Source organism: Caenorhabditis briggsae, assembly GCF_000004555.2.
Source record: "Caenorhabditis briggsae complete genome, chrI, whole genome shotgun sequence".
Classification (NCBI taxonomy): Eukaryota; Metazoa; Nematoda; class Chromadorea; order Rhabditida; family Rhabditidae; genus Caenorhabditis; species Caenorhabditis briggsae.
The window spans coordinates 6,525,098-6,545,411 of record NC_013489.2 but is presented as its reverse complement, the minus strand read 5'-3'; the positions used below and the strand labels follow the sequence as shown (position 1 = coordinate 6,545,411).

At 37.2% G+C, this 20,314-nt stretch overlaps 6 protein-coding genes across 6 annotated transcripts; 2 read left to right on the top strand and 4 right to left on the bottom strand.

Annotated features, from left to right (window-relative positions):
- Positions 1-504: 504 nt before the first annotated feature.
- Cbr-tag-300 lies at positions 505-2,173 on the top strand (the record flags this gene model as incomplete). The annotated part of the gene is made up of 4 exons (XM_002639937.1): positions 505-621; positions 669-1,454; positions 1,524-1,859; positions 1,907-2,173. 4 exons carry the CDS (start codon positions 505-507, stop codon positions 2,171-2,173), a joined length of 1,506 nt encoding a protein of 501 aa, XP_002639983.1.
- A 108-nt stretch (positions 2,174-2,281) lies between these two features.
- Cbr-ift-20 lies at positions 2,282-2,772 on the bottom strand (the record flags this gene model as incomplete). The annotated part of the gene is made up of 3 exons (XM_002639936.1): positions 2,282-2,491; positions 2,537-2,643; positions 2,700-2,772. The coding sequence occupies 3 exons, from the start codon at positions 2,770-2,772 to the stop codon at positions 2,282-2,284; spliced, it is 390 nt and encodes a 129-aa protein (XP_002639982.1).
- A 428-nt stretch (positions 2,773-3,200) lies between these two features.
- CBG10809 lies at positions 3,201-4,580 on the bottom strand (the record flags this gene model as incomplete). Its single annotated transcript, XM_002639935.2, has 7 exons — positions 3,201-3,386; positions 3,430-3,552; positions 3,599-3,700; positions 3,748-3,972; positions 4,022-4,219; positions 4,266-4,396; positions 4,496-4,580. 7 exons carry the CDS (start codon positions 4,578-4,580, stop codon positions 3,201-3,203), a joined length of 1,050 nt encoding a protein of 349 aa, XP_002639981.2.
- Positions 4,581-6,118: 1,538 nt separating this feature from the next.
- On the bottom strand, positions 6,119-6,791 carry CBG25336 (the record flags this gene model as incomplete). The annotated part of the gene is made up of 2 exons (XM_045236461.1): positions 6,119-6,163; positions 6,501-6,791. 2 exons carry the CDS (start codon positions 6,789-6,791, stop codon positions 6,119-6,121), a joined length of 336 nt encoding a protein of 111 aa, XP_045099093.1.
- A 4,949-nt stretch (positions 6,792-11,740) lies between these two features.
- Positions 11,741-13,775, top strand: CBG10808 (the record flags this gene model as incomplete). The annotated part of the gene is made up of 8 exons (XM_045236454.1): positions 11,741-11,821; positions 12,292-12,383; positions 12,425-12,599; positions 12,646-12,757; positions 12,802-13,088; positions 13,140-13,251; positions 13,298-13,427; positions 13,538-13,775. 8 exons carry the CDS (start codon positions 11,741-11,743, stop codon positions 13,773-13,775), a joined length of 1,227 nt encoding a protein of 408 aa, XP_045094363.1.
- A 208-nt stretch (positions 13,776-13,983) lies between these two features.
- Positions 13,984-15,884, bottom strand: CBG10807 (the record flags this gene model as incomplete). Its single annotated transcript, XM_002639933.1, has 5 exons — positions 13,984-14,160; positions 14,206-14,349; positions 14,406-14,570; positions 14,622-15,068; positions 15,798-15,884. The coding sequence occupies 5 exons, from the start codon at positions 15,882-15,884 to the stop codon at positions 13,984-13,986; spliced, it is 1,020 nt and encodes a 339-aa protein (XP_002639979.1).
- Between the last annotated feature and the right edge of the window lie 4,430 nt (positions 15,885-20,314).

Sequence of the window (20,314 nt, the reverse complement as noted above, 5' to 3'; positions counted from 1 at the left end):
CTACAAAATTGCTGAATGGTATGATTTATACACTTCCAGATGATAAGTGAGTCTTTTTTGCGTTGAAATTCTGATTTCGGCGGATTTCAGTAAACTCATTGCCATACTCCACGAATACAGGCAAGAAGTTTTACAACTAAAGCTGTTGGCTGAAGCAGAATCCAAGGTTGGTTATGAAATAGTTATGAAATTGNTAAGTTAAATAGATAGGTTCCTCGGAGACAACCCCTTCCTCGGAATCGGTGGAGTGTCGAATTTGCGGGGTCTCCCCAAATTGGAACACTGTTCGGCTTGCGCGCTCCGTTGCGATTATGGGACCCTTTTCAACAGTACCCGCGTTTCGCAACAGAGAGGGGAAGGTTATGTGGAGGGTCTCGACAAGAAATCCGATATTTGCGCACGCGTCTTGAAGTCGTATACTGTACTTCTTACGAAACGTGGCGCGTAGCTCAATTCCATCGATTCCGGAATCCGCAGAAAGACACTAATTGATTGTGAGCAAGTATGTCGGAAGCCGTGGACCCAAATGTTTTCGATGCGAAAGGACCAATCGTTGTGAACTCTCCGATCACCAGTCATCGAACAGCTCTCATTCGTAATTATACAACAAAACCGCGATTGGTGAGTTTCAATTCGTCGTTAAATAAACCTTAAAGTAAATTTTTCAGACATATCAAACAGTTTGTGGAGTAAACGGACCACTCGTGATTCTCAAAGATGTAAAGTTCCCAATGTATAATGAAATTGTGAATATCACTCTTCCAAATGGAGAAGTCCGCATGGGACAGGTTCTGGAAACGTTCAAGAACAGAGCAGTTGTACAGGTTTTCGAAGGAACTACCGGTGTCGATGCGAAGCATACAAAGTGCGAGTTCACCGGAGACATTTTCCGGAGTCCTGTGTCTATTGATATGCTCGGAAGAATTTTCAATGGATCTGGAAAGGCGATAGACAAGGGACCGCCTGTTTTGGCCGAAGACTACTTGGATATCAACGGACAAGCAATCAACCCGTACAATCGTATATACCCGGAGGAGATGATTCAGACTGGAATATCAGCGATCGATGTCATGAACTCAATTGCTCGTGGCCAGAAGATCCCTATTTTCTCGGCTGCCGGCCTTCCACACAACGAAATCGCTGCCCAGATTGTGCGTCAGGGAGGTCTTGTTCAACTTCCAGATCGCAACAATGAAGCCGTAAACTTTGCTATTGTTTTCGCTGCGATGGGAGTTAACATGGAAACTGCCCGATTCTTCAAACAAGACTTCGAAGAATGTGGATCCATGGATAACGTTTGTCTGTTTCTGAATCTCGCAAACGACCCAACTATCGAGCGTATCATCACTCCTCGTATCGCTCTGACCGCAGCTGAATTCTTCGCCTATCATTGCGGAAAGCACGTTCTCGTTGTACTAACGGATATGTCTTCATATGCAGAAGCGCTAAGAGAGGTTTGTTATTTTCTTACGTTTCCTTCTTGACATTTAGAATTGGTCTCTACTATTTACCGATTTTTCCAGATTTCTGCTGCTCGTGAAGAAGTTCCAGGTCGGCGCGGATTCCCTGGGTATATGTACACAGACTTAGCAACTATCTATGAAAGAGCTGGCCGTGTCAAAGGTCGTGAGGGTTCGATCACCCAAATTCCGATTCTCACGATGCCGAATGATGACATCACTCATCCCATCCCCGATCTCACAGGATATATCACGGAGGGACAGATCTATGTGGATCGTCAATTACACAACCGACTCATTTATCCACCAATCAATGTACTCCCATCGTTATCGCGTCTCATGAAGTCAGCTATTGGAGATAACATGACGCGCGAGGATCATTCTGAACTTTCTAATCAGGTAATTGATAAGAAATTTCTTTTGGTAGTCGCAACATGATTATTCAGTTGTATGCTTGCTACGCCGTCGGAAAAGAAGTCCAAGCGATGAAATCAGTTGTCGGAGAAGAAGCTTTGTCTCCTGATGATTTGCTGTTCCTGGAGTTCCTTGGCAAATTCGAGAAGAACTTCATTTCTCAAGGCCATTACGAGAACCGCACCATCGTTGACTCCTTGAATATTGGATGGGAACTTCTGAGAATTTTCCCACGAGAGATGCTCAAAAGAATCCAAGAGCCAATTCTCGAAAAATACTACCCAAGAAAGAAACAATGAAAGAATGGCCTAATTGTAACTAAAATGTATAGAATCATTTATTTATTTTATTGCTTTCTCACTGTATCAGAGTGTCATGATTTAAATGCATTCATCGAGATAAACATTTCAGTGTTCAGTCATCATTTGAATGCACTCCTCTTGCTCCTTCTCAATTTTTTTGACAGCTTCCAACTCCACTCTCAACCTTTCTTTCTCAACTGTCAACTCTCGAATCGTCATTTGAAGAAGCACCGGATCATCTTCAGCCAAATCGCGTTCCTGGGTGTTCCGTACCATCATTGCTTTGATCTTTTCAGTTTCCACGACATTCGCAAACTAGAAGTAACAATTTAGAAATACAGAGTTTTAGCCAAAACGAACCTCCTCGATACTGTCAATGAGTCCACAGGTTACTGTTTGGAAACTTTTCAGCTGCTCATTGAACTCCGAAGACTTGTCTTGAGCAGTTTGAAGGAGCTCAGCGACATCTGAATTGTTTTATAATTTTTGGGAAAATGTGAAAGTGTTCTTTCAGTTTTCTTACCAGGATCTAGAAGTCGGAGTTGATTGAAATCATCAACATAGAGACCAGATTTTGCCAGTTGTTCGTCTCCCATTTTCAATAGCGGGGAAAGGAAGAAGAAAAACTGCTTCGTTTTAGTGTATGGCGTTGTCATGGTTACAAGAAGAGAGCACTTTTTATTGAGAGAAAAGGAAAGACGAAAGGGGGGCTTCGAAAAGAAGAGAAGCAAACATTAAAGCGAGTGGTGGCTAGTATAAAAGAGGGAAAATAATTATTTGAACTATTCAATAGATTATGGAATGTTGAGCGTAATTAGAGAGAAAAAGGAAATGAGAGTTATGAGCTTTAAATTAATAAAAAAAAGTTTTTAAATTAACAATATATTAATAAAATTAAAGTTTAAAAATCTTCCTTCGCACCGCATTCGTCGATTCTTCACTTATCATCTGAAAATGGGCGAAGAGTTGACTATAGAATACGGACTTCCGCAAAAAACAGCTACGATTTTTTGAATTGCATTTATTATAAAAACATTAGCTGTTTTCGGTTTTTATGCGCCTTGAAGTACAATTTCAGCCTAAAAGTATTACTAACCATTTCATCGAATTTCCGAATAACTCTTTTACTTTTAACTGGCAATTCTTTAGTTGAAAGACAATAATTCCCCTTGCTATTCGAACGGCTAGATGCTGTGCTCAAGTAGGTAACCTGGAAATTGGGGTTTCAGAAATGCTTCACATCCTCAAAATACCGTATACGATCCATGACTATCCGGCTGAGCATTCGCAGCTACACATTTCAAAAGTTCGCATTTCTTCGTGGCCGATCCAATTGTTTCCTTCTCTCCTACAGTAATCTTCTCTCCCGTGCACATCTAGAATCATATCTTTAACTCTTTGGCCTGAAACTATTTCCTATACCTGGTTATAATAGGTGCTCAATGTTCGCGTGGCATTCGTTGTCTCCTTCTCAGGCGGTCCTGGAAGGTAGGTGTCTTCTGTCGATGCAGAACTAGGGGCCACCTGGAATTTGGTTTGTAAAAAATTGGTGCAAAATGAAAGTTGTATACTTGAATCTGTTGTTTTTGAGGTGGGGAAGCTGGTTGTGGTTGTGTTGTATGTTGTTCATCTGTACTGGTTATACTCTGGAATGGATCCGGAGGACTTGGTGGGTAAGATTCTTGAGCTGGTGGAGCAACCACAATCGATGGAGTATGAGAGACAGAAACATGTTCGATGTACTTCAGAGGGTCTAAGACAGTGTTCGCTGGATCTTCAGATGATGCGATTTCACCCTGAACACTTTTTCAATTTATTGACATTTTTAGATTCTTCCACCCTTACCGCAAAACTAAGAGGTGCAGTTCCTTGATAATCCGGATTGATCGATGGTGCTTGAGGTCTATCCTGATACATTCCTTGATACGAAGAAGCCGCCGATACAGGAATCACCACTGCTGATGGTAGCTGCCGGGATGGTCCCGGAGCCGGCATCACGGGCGGTGGTGGCCGTGGCGGTGGTGGAGGCGGTTGACTGAATACCTGAAGACAAAGTTTTGGTTGGTATAATACTGTAGAAAATACATACCTGCGGAGTGAAAGCGTACATTGGTGGTGGCATAGGGGCCGTATACGATGGTGCTCCAGCTGCTGCTACTGATCCACCACATCCTCCAGGACTACTAGAACATCCACCTCCACCTCCTCCTCCAAATAATCCTAAATTTTAAAAATAAGAACATTTCAGACCAATTCTAAATGTCAAGATTTCCTTTTCAAAGACCCATAGCTTGCTTTTTTATCATTTTTATGACTTACCTCCAAACCCAGTTGGCAAACATCCAGAAGATTCTCGAAGCAGCAGCAACAGTATGTTGCAAATGAGAAAAACGCTTTGCGACATTTCTAAATTACGTGAAACGAATAGAATAGCTTCAGAGAAAGGGGTTCAGAGGAAGAATTTGGAGGGATGGAATGGCATGAGGAATGATATGCAATCAGAAGATAAGATGTGGACATCCCTCCTCCCATCCGGGAATGGGCCGAGTTTAATGATGAAATGGAAGAGAGGAAGATTGTTCAGGTTTTGAAGATTAATTAAAGAAAATGGAAATAGAGAGAAAAAGAGAAATGAATTAAGAAAACGAATTAAGAAAAAACAGCTGACTATGGAAATAGAGAGAGAGAGAGAAAGGGATGAAATGAGAATTTCTCTATCACCGCCAAAGTGTGAAATTAGTCAATTTAGTACAAGAATCATATCAATGAAGATAGTTTGAAATTTAAGAACAATCAGATTGAAAAGGAGAAGTAAAATTTGTAGAAAATAAATTAAAATTTGAGCCTGAAAATAAAGGAAGTTGAGCGAAAAGATACATGAAAAATTGAGAGCTGAAAATTTTATAAACTTGAGAATCCTTCCTTTTGACTTCTTATTTCTCTGAATCACAATTTTTGAATTCTGGAACCTTCAAAAGTCTGGAATTCGACTTCTGAACAATCTCTGAGACTTGAAAATGGAGTACTGTAAACACTAATAGAATGCCCTCCAAACCGTCAACTCACCATCAGTTGTTAAGTTTTTGATATCTTTCACAGTAATAGACATAAATTTGATCAAAGTTGAAAGTTAGAGAGCAATTCTATTAGAGTGTTTACGGTACTTTCAGAATCTTGGAAGTTTTCGGGATGCAGGCTCAGGAAACATTCTCGAGTTGTTCTTTTTTTTCTGAGTTTCTGAAAACTTCAGACTCGAGAACATTTCCTAATTACTAGCGAGTTTTTGAAATAACAAAATTTAAAACTTCAGAGGCCGAAAATTCAAAAGTCTGAAACTTCTGAATCTAAACATTTTAGAAACTCAGAAGTCTGTTCACTTTCCTAAATCAATTTCATGAATCTAGGCTCCGGAAGTTTGGGAATCCTTTTCAAAACGTTAGAGAAAGTGTCCGTAGAATAAAATAAGACAAATCCAGTTTAGCAATAAGAACAAGCTACAGTATTACGGTACTTTCTTTCCAGTAGGTGCCAAGAAATTAACGAACGGAACGAAGTAGAACGGAAAGAAAGTGGGCGGAGTTTATCGGTGAGAAAGAGTTGCGAACAAAAGATACAGGTTGTAAACAAACGTAACTGAACCATGAAGAAGAAGACGAAGACGTGACAGAATAGGTGATATGTATATGGTATATGTGTGTACTTTTATGAAATCGAAATCCGGTTGGAATCAGAAAAAGAAAGAGAGAGGACAAACAGTTTAGTTAGCATCGGATAGGGGATACTAGTCCCAAAGTTTGCACTCTTTTTGGCAGATTTTATGGGCCAGCACAATGCAACTAGAGAGATTGTTTGAGTTTTTGGAGATATATAGGGAAAATCTAACTATAAAGAAAGAACATGGCAAAAATTGAGAAATGCTAGGGATTTCAGAATTTCAAAGTTTTAAACTTTTTGAATTTCAGATCTGTGAGATGTTGCATCACTGAACTTCAAATTTAAGAAATCTTACTTGGAAGGATTTTAACATCTCGGAATCTCAAATTACTCTAAAACCTCTAATAGAAGGGTCCCCTACTTTAAACTTTGATCTTGATTATCTCGGTTCTTGTCAAAGATATGAAAAAGTTGTTGACTGATAAATTGCTTATCATAATGTCAAAAATGTTTATTAGTTGACAAACTTCTGATATCTGTCGTACGAACCGAGTTAATTGAGCTCAGAGTGCACGTACAGGGTGGGCTTCTAACTTCAAGATCTCAAAGTCTATCGTTGAGTTGTATATGGAAAAGTATAGCTGTATAAGAATATGAAAAAACTCAAAACCTGTGGATTTCCGGAGAAGAAAGTGCTGTCTCTGTGGCTGTCTGGGAAGCGCCAGTGAAGTCTCTTGTCAACTTTATAAAGAGATGGGCGGTTCTCAGAATCCAAACGTTTCCTTCTCATCATTATCGCTCTCATCATAATCACCTTCTTCTCCTTCAAGTTCTCAAAAGATTTGCTGAAGGATAGAAGCGATGACGGAGAGAGAGAGAGAGAGTAAGTGGCAGTATAGTATAAAGAAGTGTCAATGTTCCGTGAATAACAGAACACGTTCTGGTGGTAACACAGTATCATTGAGTCGAAACTCAACACAAATTAGCCGGAAAGAATATAAAAAAGAAGAAGACGTTAGAGGAACAGAATAGAAGAAGAAGGAAGAAGGAAGATTCATGGGAAGCAAAGAAAAAGGTTCCGATGGAGAGAGAAAGTTTTCTATTGAATTATTCGTAAAAGGTGAAAGTCGATATTTATCATCTATATAGATATATTAGGTTTTAGGGAGGGACAAAAAAATACACAGGTAGAACCAGAAATTCTTGTTATAGCCTATTTAGATTTAAGTACATTTTTCTGAAAAAAAAAAGGAAGAACTGGTAGGACGAGGAGAAAGTGAGAATTATGAGATAGGGTACATTAGGTATAATCTTATTGTAAGTTATTTTTCAGGATGAACGGAGGACACGCTATTTCAAACAGCCCGGTCGGAAAACGCGCCCCAGCGAACGTGAAAAATCACTGCGCAACGTGTCAAATTTTCGTTGGCTGAGGATCACACTTTTAAACGTTGGGCGAACAAATCATGAGTTGCAATGCGTTGATTACATATATTTATGTCAAATCTACGTCAGCTTTTAAATTATTAAATTTCGCCTGGCCTAAAAGTTTTCTGGGGCGCGATTTTCGACCCGTTGGTTTGAAACACCGTGGGAGGATAAAGAAAATTCGATTACAGAAAACCCACAAAACATTCATAATATTCAGAGTTTTCAGAGTTTTGCGCTTAAATCGAAATTTCGACCTGTTTATTCAAAGTTTTTGAACTTCTGGAATCATCAGAATAAACCAAGTGCCTGCAAAAAAAAAAATCAAAAGACTTTTCTATAAATTCATAACATCAAAGGTTCCAATTTCCACAAATTCAACAAATTCATATCCCACAAATTCATATCCACAAATTCATATCCAGAAATTCATAATTCTTATAATTTCAAAATCTCTAATGTTTCAGAAAGTCTTCCTAACATCTTTGAAACTCCAAGTTTCAAAGTTGCACAGTTTCTAGATTCTACAATCTAGAATTCCATATTTTACTCAAATAGCCATCTTCCTTATAAATAAAACGCTAGAGGCGTCTGTCCGTCCCGGTGTCAGTCTGTAAACTTTTGAAAAGCTTGAAAAAATATAAATTTACGTGACCCTTTAAAAATAATTGAGGAGCTGAGCCACGAATCAGTAAAAAACTAGATTGATTCGCGCCGACGGCGCAACAGCTTGCTGGAATAAAACAATCAAGTTACCTTTACCACTAATAGAATGATGCCGAAACCGCCAACTTTGAAACCATATATCTCATTTCCTGTAGAAGATTTAAAAGAAAATGTTTTATAATATTATCAAAAAAAATTATCAGTTAATTACTTTTTCATATATTTCACAGAAACCGAGATAAATTGGCTCAAATGTTGAAAGTCAATGGTGTCATTCTATTACAGTGTTTACGGTACATCGAAAAAATGAAAAGCAAAAAAAAAACCAAATCCCAAAAATTCACCAAGACACAAAATTCGGAAACTTTTTGGCAAATTGTCCATTCGCCGAAAATTTGCATGTGTTTGGCTAACGCCTTTGGCTTTGAAAAAGAAAACTTCATTTTCTGAGTATATAATTACAGTTGTGTCTCTAATTGGTTGCATCGGATTTTGGAGAGAAGAGAATGTAGTTGAAAAATAAGCGGAATAAGAAGAAGTTTTGTACTTTTATGAGTGTTGAGAAACTAATCAGTTGAATGTCCATTTCTCTTATTTTTCTGGCTTCTTCCTCGAGAGGTCAATTAACTCGCGGAGAGGAAGTGGAAATGAAATCGGTTGGTTTTTATTATCGTAATAGTGCTAATAGCAGTGGCATCTTCTGGATGGGAACTGCCAGTAGCCTCTGTCAATATTGACGTCTTCTGGGAGAGAGATTCGTGAAGAACTATTTTAAACTTGGAAGGAGTTTTTAAGATTCCGAAACTTCAAAGAACGAAAACATTCTGAAATTTAGTTTTTTGTTCTAATTCCGAAATGACACTCGAGTCTCACGAGACGAAACACATGTAATTCACTTCAAGTAAGCTTTACGGTTTGAAGCTAGAATTGTCAAACTTCAAAAGTTGTGCTACTTCAGAGAGACAAATCTCTGTTTAGTGACTATGTACAGAAAAGTAGTTGCTAGCTACAAAACATCGCCTTTTTTCAGCTTAACATATTTATTTTTCAGACATTTTTGTTTTTTCAAGCAAATGGCTTTTCACCCATATTTCTTATAAAAATATTCCACTGAAGTTGTGACAATTGTATCCGCGTGTCGACCCGACATGGACTGTTTTCGACCCCATAACATGCTCCACTGACCTATCCCCCCCCCCTCTCCTTCACCAGTCTCGTGGATCCAAAGAAAATCAGTCTCCACTTCAACTCGAGTTATAACTCCCTTGTTAGTAGATTCTTTGAAAATTCATTTGTTCACTTTCTGGCTTTCTGACTCTTATCTAGAGCCCCGTCGGCTATGGCATACTAGAATTCCTAGTGAATATCGGTATGTCAATGGTTTAGCTGGTTCTAGCGTGTCATGAAGGTTAGAATGTGAATTATGAACTCTCCTAGAATCTTCTAGAATCCCCTAGAACCTGCTAGAACCTTCTAGAATCTCCCTTCACTTCCTAAGTTTCTCTAGATTTTAGTAGATTCTTTGAAAATTCATTTGTTCACTTTCTGGCTTTCTGACTCTTATCTAGAGCCCCGTCGGCTATGGCATACTAGAATTCCTAGTGAATATCGGTATGTCAATGGTTTAGCTGGTTCTAGCGTGTCATGAAGGTTAGAATGTGAATTATGAACTCTCCTAGAATCTTCTAGAATCCCCTAGAACCTGCTAGAACCTTCTAGAATCTCCCTTCACTTCCTAAGTTTCTCTAGATTTTAGTAGATTCTTTGAAAATTCATTTGTTCACTTTCTGGCTTTCTGACTCTTATCTAGAGCCCCGTCGGCTATGGCATACTAGAATTCCTAGTGAATATCGGTATGCCAATGGTTTAGCTGGTTCTAGCGTTTCATGAAGGTTAGAATGTGGATCGATCTTTCAAGAAGCATCAACTTTCAATATTCTTTTTTTTTGTTTGTTTGAAAGAACAATGAACATGATGACATTTGAGTCTTTGCATATTTTTTTTTCATGATAAGGAGTGAACAGAAATAACAAATAAAATATTTGTGATTTTTTGTGTTGACTTGCATAAAGATAAGAAGAGACAATGAAAGAACACAAGTAACAAAAATTCGTCTCGGCAAATTCCAAAAATTCCTTATTCATAAATCTTCAGACCGTTGAATTAAAAAAAACTTGATTGGAATTTTAACCCGCTTTTTGATCTTTCGGTGGTGATGATAAGGTCTCAAGTTTTATGTTTCCACCCCGTTACGAGCAAAGATAAAATCGAGGGGGAGGTGAGAGAAAAGAAGGTCAAAAAGGAAGACACGGAGGAGAAGATGGAACAGTTGGAATTGAAGTTTGACAGATTTTCTTCGAAATTAGAAGACCTAAAAATTTAAAGAAGTTGAGAAAAATATTGGAGCTATTATTTGTTCATTCAGCTATAACACTTCCCTGTTTTGCATACGTGTTCAATATCAATTTCACCAGACGTTTGTTCAGATACAAAAGAATCGTAGTTAAAGATTTTTATGACCTCTTCTGAAACATATTTTTCGCTTTATCAGAAACAAATAAAAATGAGCAAAAATGTTAGTGCTCATTATGACTATTCTATGATTTTGGGGTTTCGGGTTTTTTTTGGTCATCTGAAGTTCGAAAAAATCAAGAAAACATAAACTTCCAACAAAATTCAGGTTTCATTGTTACATACAAACAAGTGACGAATTTTCAGTTTTTCTCAAAAGGTCATGAAACATCCTCCCACACACATTTTACGACCAGAGTACACTTATCAGAACAGTGCATCTCTACATTCTCTGACTCTCTGTGTCTCTCATTCTTTTCGACTAATCTCATATTTATTAAAGGGGGACTCCGACCAAAAATTTTTATTGCATTAAAATGTGTTAAAAGTTATCTATTTTCCGAATATTATTGCGAAAAAATTCAAAAAAATCCGAAATCCCCGAAAAACGGCGTTGAAAAGGAAGAAAATTCAAAAAAAGGTGCCGCCGGGGGACGAGGATTTTCAGTGAGAAACCTAGGCCACGGCAGCGGGCGCCTTTCCTACGTGGCAAATTTTCCGGATTTTTTTCAATTTCATGTCTGGCAGGTAAAAAACGTAAAAAACCACTGTCGGCGACTTAAAAAAAGGCTGTCAAGTGCCGTGACCTACGTTCCTCACTGAAAATCCTCGTCCCCCGGCGGCACTTTTTTTTGAATTTTTTCCTTTTCAACGCCGTTTTTCGGGGGTTTCGGATTTTCTTTGAATTTTTTCGCAATAATATTTGAAGAACAGATAACTTTTAACACATTTTAATGCAAAAAAAATTTTTGGTCGGAGTCCCCCTTTAACAGATGATCCATTCCCTATCTTTTGGACAGTCATCTTTTTTTTCAGTCTTTCGGGTACTTTTGGAAATTTTCAAAATGTTTTCAACCACCATTTCTAGTCATTTCGATCAATTTCAATCAAGTGCTCCTCCCAAATTTCTCAATTTTCTTTTATCACAATTTTGTCACAAATATTGCACTAATTTTAATTTTCGTTCGCATTATTTCTCCTCCCAATTTTATTGTTCGACGAAAAAATGTCATCTTCTTCTTCTCCCATCCCACTGATTTTTTTTGCTATCTTTGTGTGTGTGTGCATCTTTTGATAAAACCCTTTTTCTTTGTGGTGGAAACACGAAATTTGGACAGTGCATCCTGTGTATGTCATTTCCTACTTGATGTAATTAAAGAAAATATAATTGAACTCAAATAGCTATTATAACTTTTTTATCAAAAGGAAATTTTAAATTCAAAAAAACTATCATTTTCAGGAGAGATGCCAAAACGAGTATGTGTGATCGGAGCTGGCGCAGCAGGTCTTGCAGCTGCAAAACATTCATTGGCTAAAGGATTAGAAGTAGGTCAAATTTTAAAATTTGAAATGTAATCCATGAATTGTAGACTTCTTGAGGGTATATTTTTAAGATACTCCAAAGTTTTTAATGCATTAAAATTTTCCTAATATTGATTCCGGATTGAAAAAAATTCCCGTAATAATATTAAGAAAATACATAACATTGGAAACGTTTTGGTGCAATAAACATTTTTGTCAGAGTCCCCCTTCAATGGTACTGCAATCAGATGCACGAATATATATTTTTCCACTTTTCAAATTGCATTTATCATCGGTTCTGTTTCAAAAGTACAAAACAATGTTTTAAAACAAACTATGTAGACAATGAAATATAAAATCTAATTCTAATCGAATTACAAAAAGTTCAGAGTTCAAGAAATTCTAAAAACCGGTTGAAGTTATGAAAAATGATCAAAATTTGAAACTAAATAGCTTTTGGTAAATACTTCTGAAAATCAACTACTATTTTTTAGGTAGAAGTATTTGAGCAAACGAATCGAGTCGGAGGAACATGGGTGTATTCAGAACAAACGGGTTGCCATTCCAGCATGTATCAAGATTTAAAGTAAGTTTAACAAAAAAATATGGGTTACTTTTTCCATCCAGAACCAACCTCCCGAAAGAAGTAATGCAATACCGAGATGTTCCATTTCGTGCGGATCTTCCCTCCTTCCTAACTCATGAAGACGTTCTAGAGTATCTTCAAGAATTCTCCACAGGCCTTCCTATCAATTTCAATCACACTGTGGAGAGTGTAGAAAGAGTTAATGATCAGTGGAAGGTAAGAAAAATTACAGGAGTTCTTAAAATTTGAATGATGATTCCAGGTGACAACACATCATGGAGCGGGAATTAGTGAGACGCTTTTTGATATTGTTTTCGTGTGTAATGGACACTATTTTGAGCCAAATAATCCATACGAAGAGAATGATTTCAAAGGTGAGTGTCTATAAAAAAAGGAATCCAACTTTTTATTTTTCCAGGAACCCTTATCCACAGCCATGACTACCGTCGTGCCAAAGACTACGTTGATCAAGAAGTCGTTGTGATTGGAGCAGGTCCATCTGGAATCGATATCGCTCTCCAACTCTCCGAAACAGCCAAGAAGATCACTCTGATCAGTCGCAAAGCGACATACCCGACACTCCCGAAAAACATCACCCAAATTAGCCAACATGTCAAAAAAGTAATAGCAGAGGGGTGTGAAACTGATGATGGTACTGTGATTACGGCAGACACTATCATTGTTTGTACTGGATACTTTTATAAGGTAAATTGTTCGTATTCTGGAATTGTTAAAGAAAACCAGAAACTATTGCAGTATCCATTCCTTCAAGACAGCATACTTCGAGTTAAGGAGAACAATCAACTGGTATCACCGATTTTTGAGCACGTCGTTCATGCGGAGTACCCAGATAGCTTGTATTTTATTGGTGAGTTTTTCAAATCAGTGTTTCTAAGGTTTTGAAGTACTTCCAGGTCTGAACCTCGTGACAATAACATTCCCACTATTCGAATATCAAGTGAAAATGGCGTTGGGGTTTGCAACTGGATCGGCACCGATTCCTGATAGAGATACGCTCATCGATTATGAGAAAAATCAAATCGAGTAAGTTTTGAAATTATTTTTTTTCATTTTTCAGTCAAACGTCAGCATTCCTAACTCTTGAAAAATTGAATTCTGAAGACTTTGGCATCCCAACTGGTTGATTTTTTCAGACACCAAAAATCGCGAGGTCTTGAAACCCGATTCTACCATCTTCTTCAATCGGAACAGTGGGATTATTTGGCCAGAATTGCGAAACTGGGTCATTTTGATGAGTGGCCGTATATGAACACCATTGAAAACATCACTCAATACCTAAATGAGCAACGGAAATCCAATGTGATCGGGTACAAAAACATCAATTTCCAACTGAGTGATAACGGGATGGAATATGAAGTTGTTCGGTGTTGAGGAAATCGTATTTTGTGTATATTTTATTAAAAATGAAGCTTCATTCTAGAAAAAAGAGATCAATATACAAAAGACATGGGTTGAGCGAAAAGTATATCAACGGGGAAAAATACACCAAATTTATAAAAATGAGCTAATTAATAATATCCTAACCAGCTACTCGGTTGGTTCTTCTTATTTTTCTCCCATACAGTAAACTCTAATCGTCTCAGCGAATAACTAAGAGATGCGAATTTTCCTTGTGGGTTTGGGATATGATGTATAACTCTTCTAGATCATTTTCTTGTAGTTCGAACCATTGCTCATGTGGTTTATAGGTTGGGAATCGGAACGATGAGCAAATAATCTCAATTCTTTTGTAAGCAGATGCTCCCGATTTCCAGTTCTAGAAAATTTGAAAATTCTGAAAACCAATCCCGATATAACAAACCTGAACAATTTTCTTCACATGCCTCAATTTGATTTTGTCGCCTAGAACTGTGTCAGCTACTACCATTAACAATTTCGATTCTCCAACTTGATCCAAATCTAATGGAACTCCGTACATCCGAAGATCAACAAGTCGGGGAAGTTTCTGAAAGTTTTGATTTCATTTTTTGGTTAAAATTTTTGGTTACTTTCAAATCCTACCGATAGATCTAATGTTCCTTTTTTGTAGATTAATTGATTTGCTGGGAATAGAGTCAACTTCTTGGGAGATAATTTTTCCGCAAGATTCAGCGAGTCTACTTCATCCGAGACACCGACATCGTCCACTTTGAACTTGTAGATATCAAAGAGAGGAGCTAGGCCGGACTGAAAAAAAAAATGAAATTACCCACTGAAGACATGAGTTGCATTACTCACGACGCCTAAATGAATATTTTTGAATTGATATTTCTGCAGAATCCATTTCAAAATTTTCTCTAAATAATCTCTAGATGACAATGACACCGATCTAGTTGATTCCATCGTTTCCTCCCCATCGTATTGTGTGTGCACCACTGTACGAATTCCACTTTCCAACTTTAACGTCCACTCGACGACCATCTCATCATCCAACTCGCAACGGACGGTGTAGAACTCAGAAAGATATGAGACACTCTGCTCGGAATCTAGGTCACCTACACCAACAGACACTTGTCCCTTGATGGACAACGAGTAAGCTTCATTCAGATGACATTCGTAATGGGTACGAAATCTGGAATTGACTTGAGACAGCGATCTCAGAGACGACCATTTGAGAAATGGATGCAAATGTTGGAGAAAGACGTCGGGAAGAGATTCGAGAGGGAATTTGGGCAACGAAGAGTTCTGGAAAATGGAAATTTAGGCAAAAGGGTGCGTTGTTCCATTGTTTGATTATTATTCTCCCCATTCATGGACTACTAATTACCAAAGTCGAAATGCAAACAAGATTATGGAGCGGAAATTTGGGAGTTGGTGAGAAGACAAAAATATTTATGAAGAATTGAATTTTAACTTTTAGCTAGAGTATACACAAAAATGGAAAAATAATGTCACTTCAAGAATCTCAATTCGTTTTTTGCCCCACTGAAATCGTAGAAAAGGTTTTTATCTTGAAACTTGAAATAATATGCAAAAATTAGCTACCAAATTGAATTTGGTGCATAGAGAGCTTCATAAGGAGTCTAAATACGCTCATGTTAATAAAATTGGGTCTCGCCGCGAAAACAAGAGTAATTCTCAAACTCGTTCAAAACTAGCCGTGTTTATACTCATTTTGAAGCATATAACATACCAAATCTAACAAAATTAAATTCATTTGAAATGTGTCAAAATTAACTGAGATATTAAAATATTTAAACTTTTACAAAAAATTGAAATGATCAAAACTCGAATATTCAAAAAAGATTCAGTTATGTGTAAACTACATTTTCATAGTCTCCGTTGGTTTTCTTTGGCTGCAAAACCGAATGTGTATATTTTTTAATCTCCTGGATTAAAGAACATGCTCTAACTTGAGTTTTTAGGAGATTTTTTATTTCGTTGAAGATATTTTTGAATCTCGAAAATGCTCACCTCCGCTTTGTCTTCATCAATGATATGTTCTTCCTCTTCTTCCAAATTCTTCGTTTCCGTTTTTTTCTCTCCAAGTGAGGCTGTCATTTCTGTATGAGATGATTATTAAGACTTCACCAGAATACACAGCCAACGACGACAATGTTAATAAGCAGACAATTGGCGATTCTTTTTTTTCTGATCGACTTCTTCTTTGATAATGAGAAGAAAACGAAAACGACCTAAAAGAAGGAGTATGTCACCTGAAAATTGCAATAGTTTTTCTTGAGAGAGGAAAGAAGACACAGAGAAAAAAGGAGAAAAAAGATAAAGCCGAGATTTATTGTAACTACATTTTGAACATAAAAGGAGAGCACACTTCAAAATGAAAAGGAAAAGATTAAGAGGGAGCAGTAGACCGAGAGCCGTCAAATTAGTACTTGAATGCTGCTCTTGACAAGGGTAACTTGAGAAATAGAGAGAGGAAGAGACGGAGAGAAGCGAAGAGCTCATTTTCATTTTTGGGTGGTCCCTCTCCTTTCGAAAAATTGAGATGCATATATTAAAAGAGAAAAAGGGGATATGCTCAAGTTTGTGCACAAATATCTATGGGTCGTAGAATGAAATATTAGGTGAATAGAAGAACAAGAAAAAGGAAACGCTATCGAATCCTACTTACTATTTACGATTTTTTCTGAAACAATTATAAACAAATCAAAATTGTAAATTCGGTGGGCTGATAACAGAATCAATTAATGATCAAGGATGACAGACTCTTTTAGACAGCAAAAACATGTTTTTTGGGATTCTGAAGGCTTTAGGAATTTCTAGAGAACGAGTAAAAACTATATGTATTTATGATTGGTATATGATACCACAATGTATGTTTTTACTTTTCCAAAATGTTTGTGATTTTTTTTTTGCGGTAGCTGTACAACTGTTCTAAAAAATGATTCATAATAGGCGTCCCGAATCAAATCAAACAAAAATGCAGCTTTACTATTTCTTGAGGGATACGTTGGTTAGCCTAGAAACTTCCAAAACTTTCAAATTGTGAACTTTTAACAGCCTGAAGAAACTGAGTAGTATGGACACCATACTGTATGGTACCAAAAATCATAGTTGAACGGGCCGGGCCGGCCCGCCGCACATAGTGGAAAAATTTCAAATGAAAAATTGGGTCTTTTTTTTTAATTAAAGAAGAAAACATTTGCATTTTTGAACAAAATTAATAGAGTGGAACGTAATAAAAAAGGGTAGTTTTTGTTCAAATTTTTGAAAAAAAAATTTTATATTTTCAAGAAAAATTGAAAAAAAAATTTAAAAAACACTATGGAAATTCTAGAAGAGTTTGTTGTAGAAAGTACTTTTCGAAATGGAAATTATATCTCCGATTGAAGGAATTCCACCAAATGTTCTTTAAAAATCTGAGATAAATAAAAGAAAACAAAAACTGATATTTCATTATTTCCAAAGAAACAAATCATTGTCTCTCCTCTATTTTTTATTTGTCTTTGTTCTCTAATAGATGGGCGGTCCCTTCCCGAGGCGGAAAAAGAGAAAGCCTCCACCCGATTATTATTTGGATTATGTAAATATTTGTTCAAAAAGTAGGAGGAAAACGAGAGACACTTTTTAAATACTAATATCACATAATTTGCTTCTGAATTCGCACAAGTGGAAGGAGTATCGTCGAGAAAAAAAAACAAAATTCATGAGAATAAAAAGTGTAAGAAAAACAAGAAAGAGAGTTTTCGGGAGTTGAGAGAAACAGAGAAAGAAAAACGAGGGACTCTGCTGAGCCTGAAAAATTGGAAAAAAAGAATGGCTCGAGTAGTAAAAAAGGCAGAAAAACGAGAGAGATGCATTTTCATTTTTTTCTTGTTTTCTTTTTTCTCTTTCATCAAAAAATGCTCGAGCTAGCATTTTTCTTTTTAGGAATATATTTTCAGTAGCCCTCTGAAAGCTCATGTTATTTCAGTTTGAATAACGAGTTTTCAAGTCTTAGAGGTACGAAAAACTGGTTTCATGTTGAAATTTTTAGATTTAGATTTAGATTTTTTTTATTTTTTATTTTCAGAGCGGTGACCAACAGTACATAAGAAAAAGGCAGCCCCCCTCACGAGGAGCGCCTAATAAGTTAAAAAGAGAAGAATAATGGAAAAGGGAGGAATTATATACAGTAAAATACATGTGTTAAAAATAAGGATAATAGCTAGTAGCGAGAAATAGAAGAATCAAGGAGATTTTCAAATTGGGACGGAGTGAGGAAGTGGGAAGTGGGGTACATTGGCAGACGGACCGAGTTAGATAAGCGGAAATGAGATTCAGGGTGGTGAATGTAAGAAGTAAGGTTAATTATTTTGTACAGAAGCATTAACTGAAATTTGAGGCGTCTATGACGCAAAGAGAAAAAATTGAGAATTTGGAGTCTGGAAGGATAAGAGGCACCGGGGGTAGACGAAAATGGTATATTACAACGTTGGCAAATAGTTTTGGAGAAGAAACGAAAGGGGGACTCAAGTTTTTTAGACAGTTTGGAATCGGGATGGGGGGAAAATATGACCGAGCAATATTCTAGAATTGGCAAGACGTAGCAATTGAAAAGGGCAAGGTAGAATTCGGGGGATTTGGAGTTAAAGGATTTGAGGAGTTGTTTACACCGGAGAAGGGCAAGGGAGGAGACACGATTAATATGATCTGAGAATTTGAGGTTGGAATCTGTTAATAAACCCAGATCACGGATGGGGGAGGACGCTGTAATGGGGAGGCCATCAATTGTATAGGGATGAGAAGGGTTGTTTGGGCCAAGACGGAGAAGAGCAGTTTTGGCATGAGCCAGAGGAAGAAGGTTAGATTTGGCCCAGGCACCAATATGGTCAATACCTGATTGAATGGAAGACGGATCGTGGGAGAATATTTTGATATCGTCAGCAAAACAGGAAAAATGTAAGTTGGAGGGAAGGGAAAGGAGAAGATCGTTAATAAATATGATGAAGAGTAGGGGACCGGCTACAGCGCCTTGGGGAACGCCAGAGGGGATAGGGTGAGAAAGAGGTTCGATGAAATGGTTAATTTTGACAGAAAAGGAACGGTTAGTGAGGAAGCCTTGGAACCAGGAGATGAAGAGGGGTTGAACACCAAAATTTGCCAATTTGGCTAAGAGGAGGGCATGAGATACTTGATCGAAAGCCTTGCAAAAATCAAAATATACAACGTCTAGGGTTTTATGACGGGCCAGAATCATCTTATAACTGGAAATAGAGTGTATTAGGGCGTTTGTACAGGAACGGTATGCTAAGAAGCCATTTTGATAGGGGCTGAATTTGTGGGCGAGGTCAGATTTGATGGCGCATAATTACCCGGACTGATAAAAATAGGGTATATCTTAAGACATACGTGTCTTGGAAACTCGAAAACTGATAGAAATATAATTTTACGTTTGATTCAAAGCTTCTGAAATTTTGAAAGCGATTCCTCAACTCTAGGTATTGTTCTGATTGTCCAATTATGAACGGCGTAATGTTCGTTGCACGTATTTGTGATTTTCAAGAGCTGAAACGAGGAACACAGCTTAAAGTTGATCAAATGTTTTGAAATTTGACCTGTTTACTGATGAACAATTTGAATTTTTCGACTCCAAATTTGAGATGTAATAGAGTGCTCTTTTGCTAATACATACTAGAGTTCGGGTATTTGTGCGCCACCATGTGTCTGAATTTTGTTATTTAATTTTAAACTTTAGATAAACATTGTTTTGGAAAGGGAAAAAATAATTTCGAAATGTCTAATCCGATAATCATGTTGTAAAACAACATACTTTTTCTATATTTTCTGTGTGGTCAGAATCATCATTAAAAGTGATAAGAAAACAAAATGATTAGATTCTCTCTCTCCGGACACATTGGGAGAGAAAAGAAAGAGTGAGTTGTCTATCTGTTTGATTATGTGGGTGTGCATATGTCTCTTATTCCCACACAACCAACTGCCGAGAGAAAGTTTAAAGATACGAATGAGAGCACATGGTGTTTCGAGAGCCATCCGGATAGAAAGAACTACCCGGGTGACGACAGATTAACACACTAGGAGAAGGGAAATAGATTTGAATGTGAGAAATTGAGTGGGGAGAGCTCAGAAGGTGCAGGTGTAATCAGTTTATCGGGAGATTGACACGTTTATTGTTACTCGGAAATGTTACAAAATAATGGTGTTTGTGAATTTCTGAACTTTAAACATTTTGATTGACTTTGGAAGTTATAGGAATTTTCTAGAAAGTTCCCAATTCTTATTTTCTCTAATCTACTATACTGCATTTCCTCTAATAGAAGCCTACCTCTAATAAAAGCCCACCCTCTAATAGAAGCCCATCGGCTTCTATTTGAGAAAATAGGATAATTCGAAATTCCAGAATTTTTGGAACTGTAATTTAAGAACTCGACAATTTTTGAATTTTCTGATTTCTGTATTTCACAGTTTCAGATTTTTAGAATTAAAGAAATTTATTTCGGAATTTCAGAATTTCTAAATTTTGGATTTTT